Source organism: Dioszegia hungarica (genome assembly GCF_025882075.1).
Source record: "Dioszegia hungarica strain PDD-24b-2 chromosome Unknown MKK02contig_25, whole genome shotgun sequence".
Taxonomy (NCBI): domain Eukaryota; kingdom Fungi; phylum Basidiomycota; class Tremellomycetes; order Tremellales; family Bulleribasidiaceae; genus Dioszegia; species Dioszegia hungarica.
Genome location: NW_026515779.1, coordinates 577,601 through 597,256, shown reverse-complemented (window position 1 = coordinate 597,256; position 19,656 = coordinate 577,601). Strand labels below are relative to the sequence as shown.

General features: G+C 57.7%; 9 protein-coding genes across 9 annotated transcripts; 1 reads left to right on the top strand and 8 right to left on the bottom strand.

Moving 5' to 3' along the window:
* Positions 1-7: 7 nt before the first annotated feature.
* On the bottom strand, positions 8-3,700 carry MKK02DRAFT_20806 (HECT-like ubiquitin-conjugating enzyme-binding-domain-containing protein; the record flags this gene model as incomplete). The annotated part of the gene is made up of 7 exons (XM_053086316.1): positions 8-399; positions 429-550; positions 603-766; positions 1,184-1,815; positions 1,861-2,257; positions 2,298-2,408; positions 2,456-3,700. The coding sequence occupies 7 exons, from the start codon at positions 3,698-3,700 to the stop codon at positions 8-10; spliced, it is 3,063 nt and encodes a 1,020-aa protein (XP_052942185.1).
* Positions 3,701-4,198: 498 nt separating this feature from the next.
* Positions 4,199-4,615, top strand: MKK02DRAFT_40711 (rhamnose mutarotase; the record flags this gene model as incomplete). Its single annotated transcript, XM_053091227.1, has 3 exons — positions 4,199-4,300; positions 4,377-4,434; positions 4,482-4,615. The coding sequence occupies 3 exons, from the start codon at positions 4,199-4,201 to the stop codon at positions 4,613-4,615; spliced, it is 294 nt and encodes a 97-aa protein (XP_052942184.1).
* A 1,170-nt stretch (positions 4,616-5,785) lies between these two features.
* Positions 5,786-6,608, bottom strand: MKK02DRAFT_20249 (cyclin PHO80-like protein; the record flags this gene model as incomplete). Its single annotated transcript, XM_053086227.1, has 2 exons — positions 5,786-5,940; positions 5,996-6,608. Coding segments are annotated over 2 exons (768 nt in total), but the record flags the coding sequence as incomplete, so codon positions are not given.
* Positions 6,609-7,010: 402 nt separating this feature from the next.
* Positions 7,011-8,132, bottom strand: MKK02DRAFT_40709 (uncharacterized protein; the record flags this gene model as incomplete). The annotated part of the gene is made up of 5 exons (XM_053091226.1): positions 7,011-7,172; positions 7,215-7,390; positions 7,452-7,709; positions 7,906-8,001; positions 8,102-8,132. The coding sequence occupies 5 exons, from the start codon at positions 8,130-8,132 to the stop codon at positions 7,011-7,013; spliced, it is 723 nt and encodes a 240-aa protein (XP_052942182.1).
* A 444-nt stretch (positions 8,133-8,576) lies between these two features.
* Positions 8,577-10,230, bottom strand: MKK02DRAFT_30224 (uncharacterized protein; the record flags this gene model as incomplete). Its single annotated transcript, XM_053088001.1, has 5 exons — positions 8,577-8,601; positions 8,652-9,445; positions 9,492-9,616; positions 9,669-9,763; positions 9,815-10,230. The coding sequence occupies 5 exons, from the start codon at positions 10,228-10,230 to the stop codon at positions 8,577-8,579; spliced, it is 1,455 nt and encodes a 484-aa protein (XP_052942181.1).
* A 1,193-nt stretch (positions 10,231-11,423) lies between these two features.
* MKK02DRAFT_35343 (NADP-dependent oxidoreductase domain-containing protein) lies at positions 11,424-12,916 on the bottom strand (the record flags this gene model as incomplete). Its single annotated transcript, XM_053089153.1, has 9 exons — positions 11,424-11,577; positions 11,662-11,891; positions 11,951-12,100; positions 12,161-12,180; positions 12,244-12,268; positions 12,338-12,405; positions 12,468-12,635; positions 12,704-12,746; positions 12,896-12,916. The coding sequence occupies 9 exons, from the start codon at positions 12,914-12,916 to the stop codon at positions 11,424-11,426; spliced, it is 879 nt and encodes a 292-aa protein (XP_052942180.1).
* A 1,269-nt stretch (positions 12,917-14,185) lies between these two features.
* Positions 14,186-14,843, bottom strand: MKK02DRAFT_40706 (uncharacterized protein; the record flags this gene model as incomplete). The annotated part of the gene is made up of 3 exons (XM_053091225.1): positions 14,186-14,272; positions 14,405-14,651; positions 14,701-14,843. The coding sequence occupies 3 exons, from the start codon at positions 14,841-14,843 to the stop codon at positions 14,186-14,188; spliced, it is 477 nt and encodes a 158-aa protein (XP_052942179.1).
* A 643-nt stretch (positions 14,844-15,486) lies between these two features.
* MKK02DRAFT_40705 (uncharacterized protein) lies at positions 15,487-15,921 on the bottom strand (the record flags this gene model as incomplete). The annotated part of the gene is made up of 3 exons (XM_053091224.1): positions 15,487-15,603; positions 15,658-15,682; positions 15,731-15,921. The coding sequence occupies 3 exons, from the start codon at positions 15,919-15,921 to the stop codon at positions 15,487-15,489; spliced, it is 333 nt and encodes a 110-aa protein (XP_052942178.1).
* Positions 15,922-17,271: 1,350 nt separating this feature from the next.
* On the bottom strand, positions 17,272-18,485 carry MKK02DRAFT_20197 (kinase-like domain-containing protein; the record flags this gene model as incomplete). The annotated part of the gene is made up of 5 exons (XM_053086216.1): positions 17,272-17,671; positions 17,717-17,946; positions 17,997-18,160; positions 18,207-18,297; positions 18,345-18,485. Coding segments are annotated over 5 exons (1,026 nt in total), but the record flags the coding sequence as incomplete, so codon positions are not given.
* Between the last annotated feature and the right edge of the window lie 1,171 nt (positions 18,486-19,656).

Below are 19,656 nucleotides of genomic sequence, written 5' to 3'. Positions count from 1 at the left end.
TGTAGATTCACATCCTGGCCAAAAACCCAACATCCCATGACCCCATCTTACGCCTCTCCTCTGGATACACCAGCGTACTCGCCTCCAGGGCGCCCAAGAGCCGATTAACCACCTCTGATGGATACCTAAGCTCCTCTACCTGTCCCTGACCTTGCGCGCCGTCTCCACTCGAGACTTGGCGATACATGATTTTGCACGCTCGGAGTGATCTGGAGTGGCCTGTGGACGATTCGGGTACCGTAGGAGAGGAGCGTGAAGAAGCAGAGGCGACGCTTGAGCGGCGAGAAGACTTGGCCGAACGCGAAGTGCGGAGTGGCGAAGGCGGAGCAGCGATGGAAGGGGATGAGCGGCGGTATGATATGCGTAGGGAGGGGTTGAAGAGCCAGATCTGTAGATCAGCTTAAGCCCTCTTCCCTGAGCTGGGGGACTAACCAAGATCTTCTGTTTATCCGTCTCCTCGTCGATTATCATGAGGCGATAGGTAGCGTGCGCTTGCGCGAGGTCAAGCATGTCGGACGTAATGTAAGTTTCGAGAGGATATCGAGTGGGTCTGTATCGTCAGCTACTGATCCAGCACAGTGCTGCCGCATGAGGCAGCTCACTCGACGTTCTCCCCATCGACATCATCATCCCTCAACAGCGCCAGCGCCCACTTGGAGAACCGCACAGTCCCCGCTCCAGGCTGATTGTCCATCTTTCTCGCCTTGCCCAGGATTTCGCCGCAGAGACATCGCTGCACATCCCAACTTGTATCCTGCCTGATCAGCTTACTGCATCACCGTCCAAACAGATCACCAAAAGCAAGAGCAAAGCTCAAAGCAAAGAAACAAAAGATGTAGTCTCAGATGTAGCCTCCCTCCCTTGATACTTGCGGGATAATAGGTTTGATCAATCCGAGACCCAACGGGACATGTGATGTTTATATAGGACCGTTGTATCAACCGAAAAGTCGTCGTGGGACGACCCCTCCGGCCCATCCCTATGTTATCCGACATCCCGCACAAAGAGCCTACTCGGCCCCGCGCGGACCTTGCGAGAGGTCCACAGCGGGGCGTTTCGGCCGGGGACATCTGGAGGGATGGGGGAGCGCCAATGGGTGTGGCGACGGCCTTCTTGTAGTCCATGGGGAAAAAGGAGGGGGGTGGAGGAAATACGAGAAACAAAATTGAGCGAGAAAACTCACCTTGGTAGACTTTGAGGTAATATTTGCCCGCTTGACGTCTGCGGCATTGACGAGGACGTAGCTCCCACCCACAAGAACCCGACCCTTGGCCGGCCAGAACCCCTCCTTGGTTTGCTTTGCCAGCCGTGCTGTAAAGCCAGGATCATCGTGACACATCCATACCTCCATCATCTCCGCCCAATGCTCGCTTGGAAGGTCCTTGAAACGCTCGTCCTCCTTCCCCCCTAAGCCTTTGGCGGATATAGAGGCGATCTCCCGATCGCAGGTGGTACAGCACAGACCGCGGGGATTGAGTTTGCGCAGTTCCGACGCCGAGAGCGGGTGGCTGACCGATGAGATCAGGCTCGGCGCAAAAGTTGCCATAGGCACGGACGAGAGCTTGGCTTCGAGGTGAAGACCGTGTGCGATGAGCGGGACGGATTGGTGTGACTGTATAGGGACTGGAAGGGGAATCCGAAGGGACGAGTTGCCTATCTCCAGAATGGCCTCGACGGCGGGGCGGGAGCAGGAGGCGGGGTCGAACGATTTGAGCTGGAGATCCGAGCTGAGGGGGAGCTGGGGGCCGAAAAATGTGACGGTGACGATGTTGAGGTTCTCTTGGTGCTCAGCGATATAATTGACCTGTGAGAAGTCTGCAAAGTCAGCTCGGACGCACATACAGCCGCGATAGAGCTCACCGGTCTCCTTTGCGCTCTTCAGCCCCAAACCCAGAGCCTGACTCCGCCTCCTCATCATTCCCCTGAGCGTCCCCGTCTTCTTCTCCGCCTCGACCGTACCAGACGAACTCCTTCCTCGCCCGTCCCGCGCATCAGGGATCTGCGGCCCGTCCTTGAAGAAGTTCTCCATCGTGACGAGCTCGTGCGGATCTTGCCCCTGGAAAGACCGGTGCCTCGGTGTCGGCGGTCTGGAGTCCTGGTCCGCCATCCGGCCTGAAGAGGAAAAGTTGACGAGCGAATCGACGAGCGACTGGCGTCTGAGAGCAATGCGGTCTTCGGGGGTCTGGGGGTAGTCTTGAGTTTCGAGTCGGCCAGATCGCATCCGGTCGACCATGTCCTGCAGATAGGCTTGTCGCTGCTCATCAGTCAGGATCTACGCTTCAGACGTGCTCACTCACAGCTTCGTGCTGCCTGTGGCGTACTGCATCTTCGGTCGGTGCGGACGCATCCTGATCCTCCAATCTCGCACCAGCAGATGTCTCCAGTAACTCCCGCAGAAACTGATCTCGCTACATTATCAGCCCAGTCAGACCTCTAGCGACACTCCCCGACTCACGTCTCTCAATTCCCTCGCCCTGGCCAGATCTCCGTTCACAGTCCCCATCTCCCCATCCTGCCCCTTCATCCTACTCATCTCCGCCCGCTCATACAATTCCTGCAAGAACTGACTCCTCTCCTCCGCTCTTCTGCCCCTCACGCCCTCCATATCCACCCGCTGATCGTCTCTCATCCGGCGCTTCCCATGCGCCCTCTCAATCTTGCGCCAGATATCCTCCAACTCCTTCATCTTGGCTTTATCTGACATTTGCCGCTCTTCCCTCCCTTTGCCCTTGGTACCATTCGCGGCGCGTAGAACAGGCGAGCTAGACCGAGGGCGTACAGGCCGAAGGACGGACCGTTGATCCGCGTATCCGGTGGAGAGGGCGCCTAGGCGTTCGATGGCGGAGGTGAGGTGTTCAAAGTCGTGGAGCATCTTCTCGGACGGAGGGGCTTGGCGGGGTGACGAAGGTCCCGCTTCCGACTTCTTGTCCGATATACCGTTCGCTTGAGATATCTCCTCGTAGTCCGGGAGATCGTCGAGGTGCTTCTCATTGAGCTCATACTCCGGTGTTCGAGCCTCCGTCCGCTGCTGTACGGTAGGCACATCGAGTGTCCCATTCCGCTCAGTCTCTGACGGACCTGACTCCCTAGCTCGCACCATACCCAGTACCACCCTACTCAATGTCTGTATCCGCTCCACCGTCACCTGCTGCCTATAGACATCTATCGCCGGCTGCAGGCTCTCCCTCGAGTGCGCAGCCCGCGGCGCCTCCAGGCCAGACTGCAGACCTCCCAGGTGCTCCGCCAGGGCCGCGAAGCTGCCTTCCGCTCCAGATCGCTCGGTGACCGCCGGAGGGGTAGACGGACCAGCCACCTCCTCATATGCTGGGGAAGGACCGAACGACTCCAGCTCATACGTCGTCTCGAGCAGTTCCGTCAAGGCGGCCGCGAGGGGCTGATCCCCTTCCGCCAAAAACGCCGAGCGGCGATCTCCGGCGTCCGAAGGCAATAGCGAGTGAAGGACAGCTACGCATGTAGATTGGAGAGTGGCATAGTCCTGTTGCAGCACCTGTGAGTCAGCATGAAAGTAATGACGAGCACGCTGAAGGGACGAGCGTACCTGCGGAGCAGTCGTGTGCCCGTTCTGCGCTGACCTATACTCCGGGAACGGCTCAGGCGGGGGAGGTAGCTCCTCGTCAAGACTGACGATGTTGCCGTTGTGCTGCTGATGTGACGGCTCTTGTGGGCGTAAAGCTTCCATAGCGAAGAAAGCGACCAACGAAACTTGATTGGGGGCCGAGATAAACGCCGAAATGAGGGGCCTTGCCGTCGAGATACCGGTTCAGGATGCCCAATAATTCAGGCGCGGGCCTATATGGTCCAGGCGTTCAGCTTCGCTAGATGATACCGATAGGTATAGATACATCGTCAAGGGTAGAGATAGCTTTCACGTCGCTCTTGACCAAACTTTGAAGGACCTGGGGCTGGTCCAAGCTCGATGCCGGCATGAGAGAAGCTTAATTCCGGCAGTCCGTGCGTCATTCCTCGGACAGTCCGGTTCCGGCCCGGACAGTTGTTGCACCGAGGTACCGGAGGTGCTTCAGTGGGCCACTGAGCGCGCGCTCCAGAGATTGCATCACTTGAAGAGTTAGCTAAGTCCACAAGCACTATCACGGGTGAACTTGAATCTTCAGCCGACGATCATTCACACACCGGGGCGACATCCGGTCATCTGACAAACATATCCCACTCCTCCATCATGTCCGAACTCCCCATGCCCGAGCTTCCGAGGACGAACGAAGGGAAGCGGATCTGCCAGATCATCCGGGTGAAGCCTGAAGCTTTAAAGGAGTATAAAGAGGTAAGTCTGCCTCTGGTGCCTCTGAGACACGAATGATACGGACGCTATGGATCAGAGGTACAGAGCTAACGAGCAGGTCCACTCGGCTGTCTGGCCAGAGATCCTCGCTGCACTACGACGAGCCCATGTAGTCGGTCCGTCTCCCCACTATCAGTGGCCAGTGACCAGACTGACTCACCAGACTACTCGATTCACTACTTTGAACCCCACAGCCTGCTCATCGCGCATATGCGATACATAGGCCAAGACTTTGAAGGGGATATGGCCAAGATTGCAGAGGACGAAAATACCAAGCGGTGGTGGAAGGTGATATGAGCCACTGTCGATTTTGCATACCTTAGAGCTAACAATGCAGCTTACAGATGGGATGCAAGAAAGCTTCGTGCCAGGCGCAACGGGCAGTGCGTCCGGTCCTGGCTGGTGGACGCCCGCAGAAGAGGTATTCCGTATGGAAGGATAGTCGGAGGCGTATCATCTATATACATGAACGACAAGCAGTACGAGTCGCAATCATGAGGGGGGCCCTAGCTATACAGTACTTGCTACAGCAACCACTACAACTTGCTTGGCTTCCACGGGGTATCTATCATTGTCCTGGATCTAAGTTGAGGCTTTGTTGATGTGACGGCGGGTGTGCGTTTTGATAGACCGGTGTCGGTAATGGAGAGTCAAGATACGTGGAGGATGGCGATGACGATGAGGGGACAAGGTGGGGATTTTGGAAGGGATAGGGTGATGACGGTAGGAGCCGCTCGGTTGACGGACCGCCCGACGCAGAGCATGCGAGAGGAACGGGATGTGCGAGTGTGAAGCGCGGGTACTCCAGCCCTTCTCTCATCCTGTCCCGCTCACAGCCAGAACCCCCTGATCTCCATTTCCCCATGCCCTCCCTATCCCTCCTACATCGCCTCGCGAGAAGCTTACGCTCCGCGCAACGCTCGACGCCGCTGACGAACTCCGCTCTTTTTGCCTGGATCCGTTCGGGGCGGCCGTGATGGGTGTGTTTGACGACGACGCCGGCGCGGGTGACGGTGCGATAACGGAAGAGGTAGCGGAGGTGGAAAGCGTATAGGGGACGGTAGTGGTTGAGGCCTTTGATGACGGTGGGGCAGTAGCGGCGTGTTGAGGGGGGATGGGAGGAAGTGCAGTCGCCGTGGCATTCTCCGTTTCGCGACTCCCGCTAGATTGCACCTGTCCAGCATCAACCGCCTCGAGGGGCGCACTAGCAGTCTCCGCTGGTTCCGGCGGAGGCTGAGCTGGATCTTTCGGATGACTTTCCGTCTCCCCCTGTCCCGCCTGATCCACCTCCATTCCACCTCCTTCCTGCTTCGACGTAGCTCTCGCCGCGTCCTCCTCCGTCGGTCCTGGCCCGGGCGTAGCCTTACTCTCCCGCTCTTTCCGCTCCTTTGCCCTCCGCTTCCCACCCTCACTGAGCTCTTTCCCGGTCTCGGCGTCCACGCCCGTCTCTGCCTCTCTGCCTTCCCAGTAGCTCAACAGCCGGTCGCCATATCGCTGCATCTCGTCCGTAGGAATAGCGAGCCGGAAGTCGTTGAGGAGGAGGAATTGGAGTTCGAGCTGATTCAGCTCGTGTGGTGGTAGACCGCCGACTTTGGCATAGCGCGAGTTGGTATAGAACACGTCTGCGAGTCAGCTGACTACACGGCTTTGTGAGACTGCCAGAACGGGGACGCGTACCTGAGAAGAACTTGCTCGCTACCGTCACTCCCGCAATGACCAACCGGTGCACATTGAAACTATCAATCGCAAACCCCTTCCCATTCTTTCCCACCAGCCCTGCTCCCACCCCGGACGCCGTGCCCAACCTCGACATCCTATCAAAGTACACCAGAAGACTGAGGAAGACTTCATTCGTCGTAGGGCAGTATTTGAGGATACGTAGCAGGTACGCTTCGATAGATATGGAGGGGACGTGTCGGGCGTGAAAGGATAGGAGTGAAGAAGGGTGTACGAGCGACGTGCGGGACGCAGTGAAGAGTGGGAGTGGCGACGAAGGGTCTATACCGCCTCCCCCGCGGGGAGTATTATGTGGATTATCCCGCTCGCTGAAGAGTGCGGCAGTCGGAGAGGGTAATGGTCCGCCGGTACCGTGGGGTGCTGCAGAGCTCGCCCGACTTCCACTCCGAGACGAATGAGACTCGTCCTCCACCTCCTCCGCTTCCGGACGGAGCTGGTCATTGGCCGCTGCGATCTGCTGTAGCAGGTTCGCAATCAGCCTGAGCAGCGTCGCTGTAGGGTACGCCGCGAGATCCAGGTGAGGGCCAGGTGGACGGGCGAGCTCGTCCTGCATCTCCGAGTCAGATTGGCGGGATGCGAACGCCGTCTCCGGTGAAGCAGGGCGAGAGGTAGTGCGCCGAGAGGCAGCAGTGCTGCTTTGCCCGTCGGCGTCGGTGTCCGTGTCCATGTCGGACTGTCCAGGGGTGGTTGGCGGGGGAGGGGTGCGACGGGGTCGAGAGGGACCCGCTTCACTGTCTACATCCATGATGAACGGAGAGGCGGCGCTCTGTCTGGTATGCTTGACTGCTTGTTGTCGCAGCTTATAGATGATATGTAGCCGACAAGTACAAGTATGATGAACAGACGAACGTGCAAGCAAGGTGCCAGGAGTGTAACGTCACTCAGGGCACGTCACTTTCCGTGTAAAAAGGCCATATTTCAATAGCGGGATCTATTGCATTTCCTAATGATGATATCATCCCTTGCTCATAGGCCTATACACCAAAAACAAATTGCCAGCAGGCATATCTCTCCTCTCTACCAGTCCAAAGCCCCATCGTTCGGCCATCTGTGTCAGACATGGGACGGTGCGGAGACCTAGGAGATCGCTTCCGGCTTTGATGTAGCCCTTGTCGAACTGCTCAATCAGCGGAAGCGCTGGTCAGGGAATAGGGCGTACCTTCTCGTCCGCTTCGCTCTTGTAGGAACCGTCGTCCGCTCGGAAGGGCGAGTAAATGGCTATCCAGCCATTAGATGGGTCCAGGAGAGGCGCTGTATCTGACTTGGTCGCAGAAGGCGAGAGGTGACGAAAGACATTCTCGGGGTACTCAACCGGACAGCAATGTACGACATTGACTACGGCGATTTAGCTGGAGTCCGCTCATGAGTCATGATGATGCAGAAGGGACAGACGCACCCATGATGAGCCCCTCGAAGAGCGCCTCTTGCGGATCAGTCCCACCGAGGCCTCCGCTTGCGGCTCTCCGCACTTCACCCTCCCACCTCTCCCAGGCTTGTTCGGAGCCTATATCCAGCTCAAGCCCATTCCTGACGTTCTGAAGACGTCCACCAGTCCTCTCGCTATCCAGAGCCTCGTCAATGGTCCTGTCCACCATCAGCCCAGCCAGGATACCGGTATGCGCCCCGAGCGAAGCATCTGGCTGGCTCACCTGACCTGCCCCTCGTCTCTGCCTGTCGGCCACCATTCGACATCTCCCCATCGACCCGCCCAATGCTTCATATGCACGCACGATCCCGATCCGATCTCCAAGACCCTCCGCTTTCGTCTTGTCGTTGATGCATCATCCACTTAGTGCCTGTCAGCAAGCGCGCTTGCGTCAATTCGTATAGCCATGAGCCGGAGGGCTTACCGGATCCAGAGGACGCCTCGCCAGCGCTGATGCCTGCGCCGTCCAGAACAGAAGATAGTGCCTCGGTGATGGGCGCAAGATTGCGCTGCGTCGCTTCTACGAAGCAGTCAGTGCAGGTCAGACAGGGTAAGTAAGAAGGTCAATATCGCTTCGCCTCCGCGGCGTCGTCTGGCACGTAAGAATGAAGTCCACTTACCTGGCGTGCCAAACCTGGTAGGGTATGACATTGATCTGTGCTAGCTCCGGTGAGTCTCCGAATGATTCTCGAGGGATCTGAGCGCGAAGCGACAGACGGCGAAGTAGCAGACGATGTTGGGCGAACGCAAGAAGTCACCGGCTTCAAAGCGAGCCGGAACTTCCGGAGCCAGTGTGCAGGTGTCCAGATCCCTCGGTTCCCACTTATGGCTGCTTTGGTTAAGTTTGGGCTGACTCTTCACTGCCTCATGCTCACACCAGCTCAAGAAGACAGCGACAGTACCTTGTATATATGACATGTAGAGAGTTGCCGTATGTATGACATGCAGAGTGTCAAACTCCTCGAACCAGTATGTTTCGATCCGACCCTTATAATGATACACCCTGCTGGCTGGACCCCTCTCTCATCCCCCCCACCCTAAGACTTTTTCGAACTTCGTCCTATACCACACCTTGCGCTCCTACATCGATTTTACTCAAGGCCTCGAAATCGAATTATAGCTGTCCCATCAGCTCCGTCCTCTTCACATCCCAACGAGACCCAAACTCACTTTGGCGGAATCTCCGTAACCTCCGCATCCTGCCCTGGCATATCCGCATGCTGATATACGCTCCGCCCATCGCTAAACGCCGCACTCGACCGTCTGTCACCTACACCAGGCGAAGTCTCCCCGCTCCCCGGCCCGTCATTATACCCCTCGCTCGTAGACGGGAGCATCGCCGCCCCGCCTGACCCGCTCGGCCCACCCATCATTCCGGACCCATGAGACGTTCTCGAGCTGTGCGACTGGTATCCCTGCCTTCCGGCGGCTTCGCGTTGCTTGGCGAGCGCAGCAGGCGTGAGTGGTGGTTGAGACTGCGGCGTCGAGTGGCCGTACCCGCCGTATGCGGATGACTCGCCGCCCTGGCTGCCCGTCTCGGAGCGGTAGTCCCGCTCGGACGGCTGCTGGTGGTTGCTGTATCCCCGAGCAGCGGCCGCTCCAGCTCCGATACCCGCTGCACCAGCTCCGGCACCCATGGCTGCAGCGACACCATACCCGTCGTTCCCGTACCATCCGCCGCCACCCCCACCTCCGCCCCCGCCGCCAGGACCACCGCCGATGTACTGATTCGCATCAGGCATCTGCATGGACCCCTGCATCCCTGGCGGCTGGTGCCATGATGACCGATTCGCAGCTTGCTGATAAGGATCGTACGCGTCCTCCCCGCCAGCAGCTGATTGAGGGTTGGCGTAGGGGAAGGGTTCGATCTGGCCGCCTGTGGAGCCAGCGAAGTGTTCGGGTACTGCGGGTGCGGCAGCGAGGTCGAGAGGGTCGGAGCGAGAGTACCGGTTCGCGGGGTCAAACTATAGATCAGCTGCTATTTCGGCCTTTTGTCGCTGGGCGACTCACGGTCTTTTCGTCGAAAGCGACCTCCTTCTGCCTCCTCCTCCTACGGATAAGGAACCATCCCAATCCGAGCAGGAGCAATAATCCAGCAATTCCACCGACGACCGCTCCGGCAATAGTTCCGGGACCTGACAGTAAGTGAACGTCCCCGACGCCTCATAAGAGGGCGAATGGACGTACTAGTGGATGTAGTGTTGTTGTTCGAGTTGCCGGGCACAGCTGTTCCCGAAACTGTTGCAGACGATTGACCGCTCGAGTCGGTGATGTATTTCGTTCTGATCGTCAGCGATGGGCCTTTGATTTGCTTCTGCTCAGAGAGCACTCACGTGAAGCTGGTCGAGTAGGACGTAGACTGCGAGCTCGAGCTCGCCGCTGAGGCAGAAGCAGCCGACGCTGAGCTAGCAGACGCTGCGCTGCTAGACAGTGAGGCCGACGACGCAGCCGACGCGCTCTGTGCTGCCGATGCAGACAGCGAGCTGCTGACCGATATCGACTGAGCAGCCGAGGCCGAAGCTGACTCGGACAGGCTCGCGCTGGCAGACGAAGCAGATGCTGATGCCGAGGCCGATGCTGAAGCGGACTGCGAGGCTGAGGCGCTCGCGCTGGCGCTAGACGAGACAGAGCGGGATGCCGAGGCTGACGAGGCCGCTGCGGAGGATGCGACCGAGGAGGAAGCTGCCGAAGTGGGCGCTGCGGTAGAGGCTGATGAGGCGGGAATCGAGGCGGCAGCGGAGGAAGACATGATAAGCTTTGTTGTTCCGTTCGAAGTTGTTTTAGGGGGTCCGAGAATTATAGAAAAAGTCGAAACGGCGAGAAGCTATGGCTACAGGTATATGAATGAATGGATGGTTGAGGCTGAGAAGGGAAGAGAAGGGATGTAGCAGTTGGGAAGGGTGATAAAGGAAAGAGGGTAGCTGTGAGAAGGCTGTGCGCGGCTCTACGTGGTCCCCGCAAAAAGGGTCCGCAAGGGTGAAACACGCTAAGCGTCCGGGTGTTCTGGACAACGAGGAGGGGAGAGCGAAAGATCACTCGCGAAGAAGAGAGATGGGTACATGCAAGACAGGACTGGAATGCGGGATTGGACGGTAAAGTGTGGGGGACCAATCGACCAAGACCTTTACTTACCGCTCGACATGTTGCTTGGCGCCTAGAGACAGGCAAGGTTTTGGGATGTGGCGCGCCGTGTCCGGTCTTTTGTGGATGGGTTTCACCCTATCGGACGCCCGGACGGTCGACGATGCGATGCAGTGGATGGCAGTGCGCGGAGCCTAGAACGAGATGAGATAGAAGGGCGAGAAGCTGTGGAGTGATTGGGGCAGCTTAGCTTACGGGCTGTGAAGGATGTCACCACTTTGAGATTAAGCTTTCGGGTCAACAGGCGCTGCAAGAGCAGAGATCTGGTCAGCGTGACGTAACGAGGGGACGCCCTTGCCGATCAGCTTCGGATATAGATTTTCCTCATTGGCCGTTACCTCTTAATTGCGCGAGAAAGCAGCGAGCGCAGGCGGTACAGCGAGGACCAGCGCCGCACATGGCACAGCGTACAGCGGGCGCGCGGGAGCAAGGGGGACATGTGGTGCTCACGGCGATGGAGCGATCCAGACAATGATACCGCTGACGGCATGCCCCAAGGGCTCATGCTCGCAGGGTAGCGAGGAGCGCATCGAGCTAATGGCGCCACTGACGATACTCACGGTCCTCTACCAAGACTCGCCGAAGGCACTGGCACCTGGCTACAGGGTATGTCTCAGATGCGCGATCGGCGAGAGTTGCACCTTGGACCGGCAAGTAAGGCCCCGGGCCCGGAGTACTGGACAAGCTGCGGAGTACTTGATACTAGTCAGGGGGAGTACCCTTACTAACATGACCCACACGTCTGCAATTCTGCATAGACACTGACTATACTCACGTCCATCATCAGCTCCTGTATCCGTATTATGGCTTAGCAGCATCCCACACTCCGCGCTGGAAGTGCCTAAAGAACTTGCCCCTTCCAGCTTCCGCGATCTGCTCAACCTCCTCCTCGCTCATATCCGCCTTACTGAGAGCGTCCAGCTGTTCCCGCTGACGTCCCTCATTCTTAGATTGACTACACTATCAGCATCCGTCCCTGCAGATCATCTCGAACTCCCAGTCGGTAGAGAGCCTCAGAGCCATAAGGAAAAGAACCCACGTGACTGCGATCCCGCCGCTATGCTTTGCGGCCCATGACAACAACACCTGCGCCTCGGTCGCCCCATGCTTCTCCGCCAGCGACTTGACGACAGCATCGACGGGTCCGCCTGTGACGCGGAAGAGCGAGTTGAGGGGACCGTACGCCTCGATCTTGATGTCTTCGGCGTCGAGCAGGGCGCGCAAGCGAAGCATGTTGGGCGAATGGAAGACGTAGGGGTTGTATTCGATCTATGACGTCAGCCATGAGTGTGCTGTATGAGTAGGGGACGGTAGACGGGAAGGCTTACCTGGTTCACAGCGGGAGGTATCGTCCAGCTCTTCTTCATCTCGCGCAGATCCTCTTCTCGGAAGTTGCTGACCCCGATCGACCTGGTCAGACCCTCCTTCTTCAGCGCCTCCATGACTTTCCAGCACTCTCCAAAGCTAGGCTTGGCGAACTGCTCTCGTTAGCTTGAACCCGGACCCCACCTACGATAGCGACTACATGTTAGACTTACGAGCGGACTGTGAATGAGGTCTATCAGCCTGGTCAGCTCTCCCGCGTATCATTATGCACCGCCCTGGAGGACCGAGCACGTACAAAGGTCGACATAATCCAGCTCCATCTGAGCATATCAGTAATACACTCTGGGAGATACCACTGTCGGGCTCGCTGAAACAAATCTCGGACTTACCAGTTTGAGCTGATCCTCCAATGCTTTCCTTGGGTCCAGCTCGTCCTCCTTCGCCGTGTCAAAACCAACTATGAGGTTCAGCGATCTCCTCGTAATCTCTGTGGCTATCTTGGCGTATGAGTCTGCTTACACTTTGTCACGACGTACACATCTTCCCGCTTTCCCCCGTCCCACTTCTTGATTGCCGCTCCTACCGAACCTGCGTTGAAGTATCCTTGTGCGGTGTCAAGGTGCCTGTATCCAGCTTTTAGGGCGGATACGATCTGATCGGTACACTCGCTCCTGGAGAGACCAGTACCTGAGGTTCAGCTGACTGGCTCAAATTACAGTGACCTTGTCGGAAGCGAGGGGTCGACAGAGACGCACCTGTTCCGAAGCCGATAGCGGGGATGGAGGTACCGTCGTTCAGCTGAACTGGGTGCGGTGGCATAATCCAGGAGTTGGCGCTGTGACCTGCTAGACGGTCGTTTGTGAGGGAAGGCTGAATGAGTATAGTAGCACTGGTCGACACTGGACACAATCAAGTCAGCGGGGCTCGTCGTATGGCCCCGCAATAACACTCGGCCCGGACCGGGCCATTGTCTCAGCCGGATCACCGATGACCGAGTTATGAGGAATGTGTTGCAAAGTCCGAGCTGCCACATTGCCACCTACCGCAGGTGCGCCGGCGTCGAGAGCGGCAATATAAGCTTCGATCTGGCCCAGCAGGCAGCTCGAGGAGACGCGAACCAATCAGATATCGAAACAGCAAGAACCAGATGATTGGGAATAGATGTCACTTCGTCGTCAATGTCTTCGCTTCGCGGACGTCTAGGCGCCATATTTAGCGCACGATGAGGAAGTAGGGTGGGTAGGTACAAGCGGCTGTGGCTGTCGTACCGCCCAACCTGACCTCAAGGTGGCTGTGCCCATCCGTGATTTGCCACTCCGGCCTGCGATCAGTTCGCACAGACCGGAAGACCATCGTTTGATGCGTTGCAGGCGGATTGAAGGGGCTTGAAATATAGACCGTTCCGCTAAGGCTGTCAGCTTCTCTGCCTCAAGCTCCTATGATCTTATGACACCTCTCCACGGCTAGCCTGTCTCTCGTCGTTCGGTACGACTCACTCACTGGTTCATCATTACCTCGAGTCGTGCCTACTTCAACTCCCAATAAAAGCCCTGAGCGCCGGAATCGAGGACCCATTGATTCCCATCCTGGTCAAACACCTTTGCGTACACAGTCTCGCCCCCATCGAAGTGTTTCTTGACTTTATCGTCACTCTCGACGAAGCGTCTCCCCTTGAATGCCTGTATCTCAATGGAGAGCCCAGCAGGAAGGGGGAAACCACTTCCATCCTCCGCCTCGTGATACAGGATTTGAGAGAATTCTGCCATTGTATGATTCTCGTTGACCAAGACCTGTCTCGAGAATCTGATATCTCAGTCTAGCTGCGTGAAAGCTGTGACGATGGCAGGACCGACTCACGGCCCAACACAGTACGCGCGGCGAAGCTGAACAGAAAGCTCTCCCCTCGCCCTGTGGCCCTTCTTTTGCGCCTTGATCGACCCGCCTCGGCGGTCCCGAGTGGACAGTGGGTACTTGGTCGGACCAGAGAGGGCGAACATGTCAGGAGATGGATTTGGGCGTTGTAGGTGGACGGTTGTAGCCTGATTGCGAGCGCGAAGGGGGCGGCCTGTTATAGTTTGAGCCAGGATCGAAATTCAGGCGTCCGGCCGGAATACAGCTCCGGACTTATCGGTTGAGGCACGAGAGGCTCGTATGAGACAGCGGACTCCTGGCGAAGCGATGAGCACAATGACATCACGAGTAGCATCTCCAGTCTCTACAAGATCATGCTCCTTGTTTTACGTCCAGCCCGGCGCCTGGCCCATATTCAGATCAAGTTCGGCCAGCTTCGGCAGCGTAGCCGCGATGTAGATGGGGTGATGGTACTGGGCGTGTCTCACTACCGTGTCAGCTGTCTCTACGATTCCATTGGGCTGTAAAGGAAGTCATTGCTCCTGCTGGGACTCACTGGTGCTCTCACCAAGTGACCCCTCTTCCTACTTCATCTCCCAGCCTACGCCGACATTGAGGACCCACTGGCTCCCATCCTCATCGAACACCTTGGCATGGACCGTCTCCCCTCCGTCAAAGTGCACCTTCACTTGATCCTGGCTGTCATTGAGCGGCTTCCCCCTAAATGCCTCGAATGTCAGGGAAAGTCCTTCGGGAAGCGGGAACCCCTCTTCGGATTTGACGTCCCACTCCAGCTCCTCCCAGAACTCGGCCATCGTGCAGTTCTCGTTCACTGAGTGGGTCCGCGAGAAGCTGATATATCAGCTGCTGAGCGTCTGACACGTGGCAGAAGGGCACTTACGGTCCAATACAGTAGGACCGCTTGAGTTGGATGTACAGCTCCCCGTCCTCCCTAAATCCCTTGCCGTGCCACTTGATCTTCCCTCCACGGCGGTCCCTGGTCGACGCGGTGTGCTTCATCGGCGGGTACCATGTGGGACGCATAGTGAGTGGCAGTTTTCGATGAGGTGGGAAGAAGTGGCTTGGACACTGAGCCGTGGGACGAGCTGGGTGAAGCTCCAAGCGTGATGGGTGAGTCAACCAACGTTTCACTTTGAGTTTCAGTCCAAGCCGGACGCGTAAATCCGGTGGTCCGGCCGTCCGGGGCCGGAATTACACCGAAGCGGAAGCCGAGACACGAGGAATGTGGTGCTTGATCTCGGTACTGGCGCCAGGCGCTTGTCGCCTCGCACTGCTGCAGCTAGCCATACATAGTGACGGCAACTGGTCACGCTGAGGCTGAGCCTCATCCGAAATGCCACGCAGTAAAGAAGAAGCGACGCCTGACTGTTGGCCTTTGCTCTCGTGCGTCCCCCTCTGTCATCTGCCTTGCCCTTGTCCACAGCCGAAGTGCGAGCCTCTCCCGAAACAAATCATGCATCTGATCGCAGCAGTGCATGCTGGTGGTCACGAGTGATCGCCGGATCAAGTAGGCAAAGCCGCGGTGCTGCGGGTCAGTGTGCCCGAGACATCCAAGGAGGAGGAATTGGTCAACGTAAGTGCCATTAGTGTGTACCCCGATCCGGATAGGCAAGAGCCATACCGATATCTCAGCATCATCAACAGACGAGGAAATATGATGCAGCTCTCACGAGGAGATCGCGCGTCCCACATATGGCCAGTTCCGAGCTGCAATCAGACCGGTGTCCCGCCTGAGCCTGGCGGATGCTGTGGCTGAGGTCGGTATGCCGGTCGGCAAGACAGCCTGATGTCTGATCAGCATCAGCCCCGTCCTGATACGAACATGTCGGAGACTCACCTGAGCTGCGCCGGGTGCCCATCCGCTATTTCAACTCCCAAGTAAACCGCCCCTGATTGATTTCAAAACACACTGATCCCCATCCTCCGTGAACACCTTGGCATGTACCATCTCCCTTCCTTCAAACACATCTCCCACCATCTCATCCCCACCTTCGAGCGTCGTTCCCCGGAACGCCTGAAATTCGATCACCAGCCCTTGCGGAAGTGGGAAACCATCTTCCATGCTCAGGTCCCGGTGCAAATCTTGCAAGAATTCGGTCATCGTGCAGTGTTCATTCACAGCGTGACCGCGTGAGAAGCTGGATGATCAGCTTCAGTACCGGGGAAAGAGACAGGAGAAAGGGGATGCGCAGAAGGACTGACGGTTTGGCAAATTAAGCGCGCTTGAGCTGGACGTATAGATCCCCCCTCTCCCGGTAGCCTTTCCCGCGCCATTTGATACCGCCTCCACTGCACTGGCGCGTGGACCGCTGGTACATCATCGGCATGATGCTGAGGTGCTGAGGAGCTGAGATCTCAGGACCCGCTGATCGCAAGATATAAGTGTGAAGGTCGGCGTGATGGCCGAGACCAGTCCAGGTTTCAGTCCAGTCCGGTCCGGTTGACTCACCTTGTCCGGCCGGATTTTCCTGGACAATCTCCAATTCCGATTCTCTCTTCGTCTCGTCCGACGTCCGTGTCCCACATGGATGTCAAGCCAATATGAAGGACATGCAATATGCTAATGCTGATGGGGTGTCTAACAATCCTGAACAACGATACTCTACTCACTCGCCACCCCACCTCGACTCATGGCTTATGCCTCTTCTCCTCCCTCGCCGCACCCATCGCCGGAGCGGTCGGGGGCCTCTTGACGCCCGCGAGCCCGCCCATCGCTCCACTCCCACTCCCATTCCGCTCATGTCCCATACCCCCTCCGTTTGTCCTTCCGCTCGGCCCAGCTCCAGACCCGCCTCCACCTGGTCCGGCCAATTTGAAAGGGGGGTTGGGTACAGCTGGTCTGGTCGGGAGCCCGCTCTTGTTGTTGTTGGCGAGAGCGAACTGCCCGGGCGGTACGGTAGATTTCCGAGGTTGCGGGTTGCCCAGATTCTGCGGGATGGGCGGTGGCATATGAGGGGGATATAAGCTGACTGGTGGTCCGGCCTGATTCGCGTTGACGCCATTGTGAGGTGGATATCCGTTATGGTGGGGAGGCTGTGATTGTTGATATGGTAGGTTTTGCTGGGGAAGGTATGGTTGTTGCTGTTGTTGGTTATATGGTACATGTTGTTGTTGCGGCGGCTGGAAGCCCGGTTGTCCCCCCTGACCATACCCCATCGCCATATTCGGCACTATCCCCATTCCCGGCATCGCCATCGGCATCTGCGGCTGCATGCCTCCCACATGCATGGGCGGCCGTTGCTGCTGTTGCTGGTGCTGTTGTTGCTGCCGGTTATTGAACCCCGGCTGTTGCTGCTGATAGAGCTGGTTATGGTTTTGCTGAGGTGCTTTGCGAGCGGGTGGATGTGCCGGGGCGTATTGTTCGGGACGGGTCGTAAACTCATGAGACGAGTTGACCGCGATAAGTTCACTGCTCATTGTCAGCGCATGCCCCAGCTATGAATCGATAGACTCACTCTTTCCTCTCTGCGGGCAAAGGAGCCACCCAGAACCAGCGATGCTCGAGCGCCTGGACGGCAGTGGGCCGCTTCGCCGGGTCCAAGCTCAGTAGGCTTCCCATCAGGTCGGCCGAGATCGCGGTCATACTATTCTGATCAGCGACGCGCTCCACACACGTGACGAGGAATGCAACGCACCCCCACTCCTTCTGCGCCTGATCGGTGATAAAATCCTCCAGCAGTGTCGACGCCCACGGGAAGTTTTTGGCATCGGGGAAACCCGGCAGATCCGCCCAGCCCGGAAAGGTCTCGTCGTCGATCGGTCCGCAGCGCGAGATGATCCTGCTCAATTGATCTCGGTCCGTTTCGCCGCAGATGATGGGACGACGATGGTAGATCTCGCCGAGGATGCATCTGATGATCAGCGAGATCCACTGGAGGTGCGGAAGGGACGCTCACCCCGTAGACCACATATCAATCTCCGGACCGTACTTAGTCTTCCCCAATAACAGCTCTGGGGCGCGATACCATCGCGTGACTACCATATTCGTATACTCGTTCTGCATATGAGGCGGCATGATTTCTTTCGGCGTCCAGGTGCGGGCGAGACCAAAGTCGGCAATCATGACTTGCCCAGAACGGTCGACGAGGATATTGGCCGTCTTGATATCGCGATGGATGATGTTTTGCTGAGGACGTCAGCATGTACCCTCCTAGCAGGAGAAGCAGGATGACATACCCCGTGGATATAGGCAAGACCGTCTAGGAGTTGCTGCATGAGGGTCTTGCAGATAGCCTGGGTAGGTGTAAAGTTGCGATTCGCGAGCAGTCCGCAGAGATCGTGGTCCATGTATGGGAAGACCATAAAGACGGTGCCTCGCTCGCTCTTGTCATTCGGGTGTTCTGAAGTATCAGCAGATCCTTGGCGGAGCGAAACGACAATGCTTACTTCGGTCAACAACCATAGCGCGGATAGGAACCACATTCTCATGCTCCAGCGCCTTGATGATCTTGATTTCGCGCACAGTAGTGACCGAGACCTAGTCTATCAGCTTGGAAATCTCGTCATAGCAATATATGGACTCACTCCGTCTCGCACATTGTGCGTGATCAGCTTCTTGAGCGCAACAACCGCCCCACCAACCTTCTCTGTCGCCTTGGTCACGACTCCAAATGTCCCCTCTCCGAGCTTTACGCCCAGATCATAGTCCTCCAGCGTCGTCGTTCCCTCCAAGAGATGACCCAACGCCTTGATCTCCTGCGCCTCTGTCCGGAGCCTGAACCGCTTGGACGTGGAATGAGGGGTCGACGTTCGTGAGGGCACATTGCTGTGGAACCGATCAGGCGGCTGATGGGAGGGGATGGGCGCGCCGTAGGGGTTCTGATTGTGTGGTTGCGCAAAGGCATTGGAGGCAGAAGGGGGAAATGAAGTCGAGAGCGGGAAGGATGGGGGAGCGGCTTGGGGAACGGACGGTTTTTGGATGTTGGCGAGATATGGATTTGGCCCGGGGGGCGGCGTTAGCCCGGGAGGCGGCGGTGTAGGCGGACAGCGAGGCGGCGGGGTCCGTGGAGGCAGAGGAGGTGTAGGCGGTCGGTCCTCCGGAGGCGGTGGGGGTGGATCCCGGGTTGGATTGTGGCGGGGAGTATGAGAGGAGGCGTCGGTCTCCCGACGTCCGGTATGCGTGTGCCGCTTGAGCTTTTTTGGTGGCTCCGGAGCTAGGAGAGACGGCCGGGGAGATAGGGACTCGGCAAGCTCACCCTCCTCTTTGCGGAGAGGCGGGGATGCCGGGCGGGCAGATCGAGTAGTCGAAGATGCCCTCGGTTCCGGAACGTAGCGGGATGTGGACGATAGGCGGCGAGGTTCTTGAACGCCCGACCCGTTCATGGCGAGGGGGTCGGGGTACCGGTCTGACCCGCGTCCGACTTCAGCCCTCCGCTTGTCCTCTGCCCTATCCTTGTCCCTGCCCCTGTCCCGCTCCCTGTCCCTATCCCTACTCCTCTCCCTGTCCCGACGGTCATCTCGTTCTGAGACCCTCCGTAGATCTCGGCCTCCATCTCTCCGTTCGTCTCCCCGATCTGACCGGTCCTGTTTTCTGCCATCTCCCTGCGAGCGCCGAGGGGAAGGTTCGCCCTCGTCTTCGTAATTCAGGTAGCCTTCCGCTCTGTTATCTCTCCCCCGATACCCGTCATGACCATAGGGAGAGCGTCCCCAATCCCGATGCGGCGCATACGAATCGCGTCTTCCGTCTCGCTGGTTTTGCCGTGGGCTGCGACTGGATCGAGAGGGTTTTGAATCATACAGGAACGACAGCGGGGAAGCCGGACCGCCGTTCCGATATCCCAGGCTCCGACGTGGTGGGGATGGCGATTGTCGTGACGGCACATATTCGTCCCTTGAC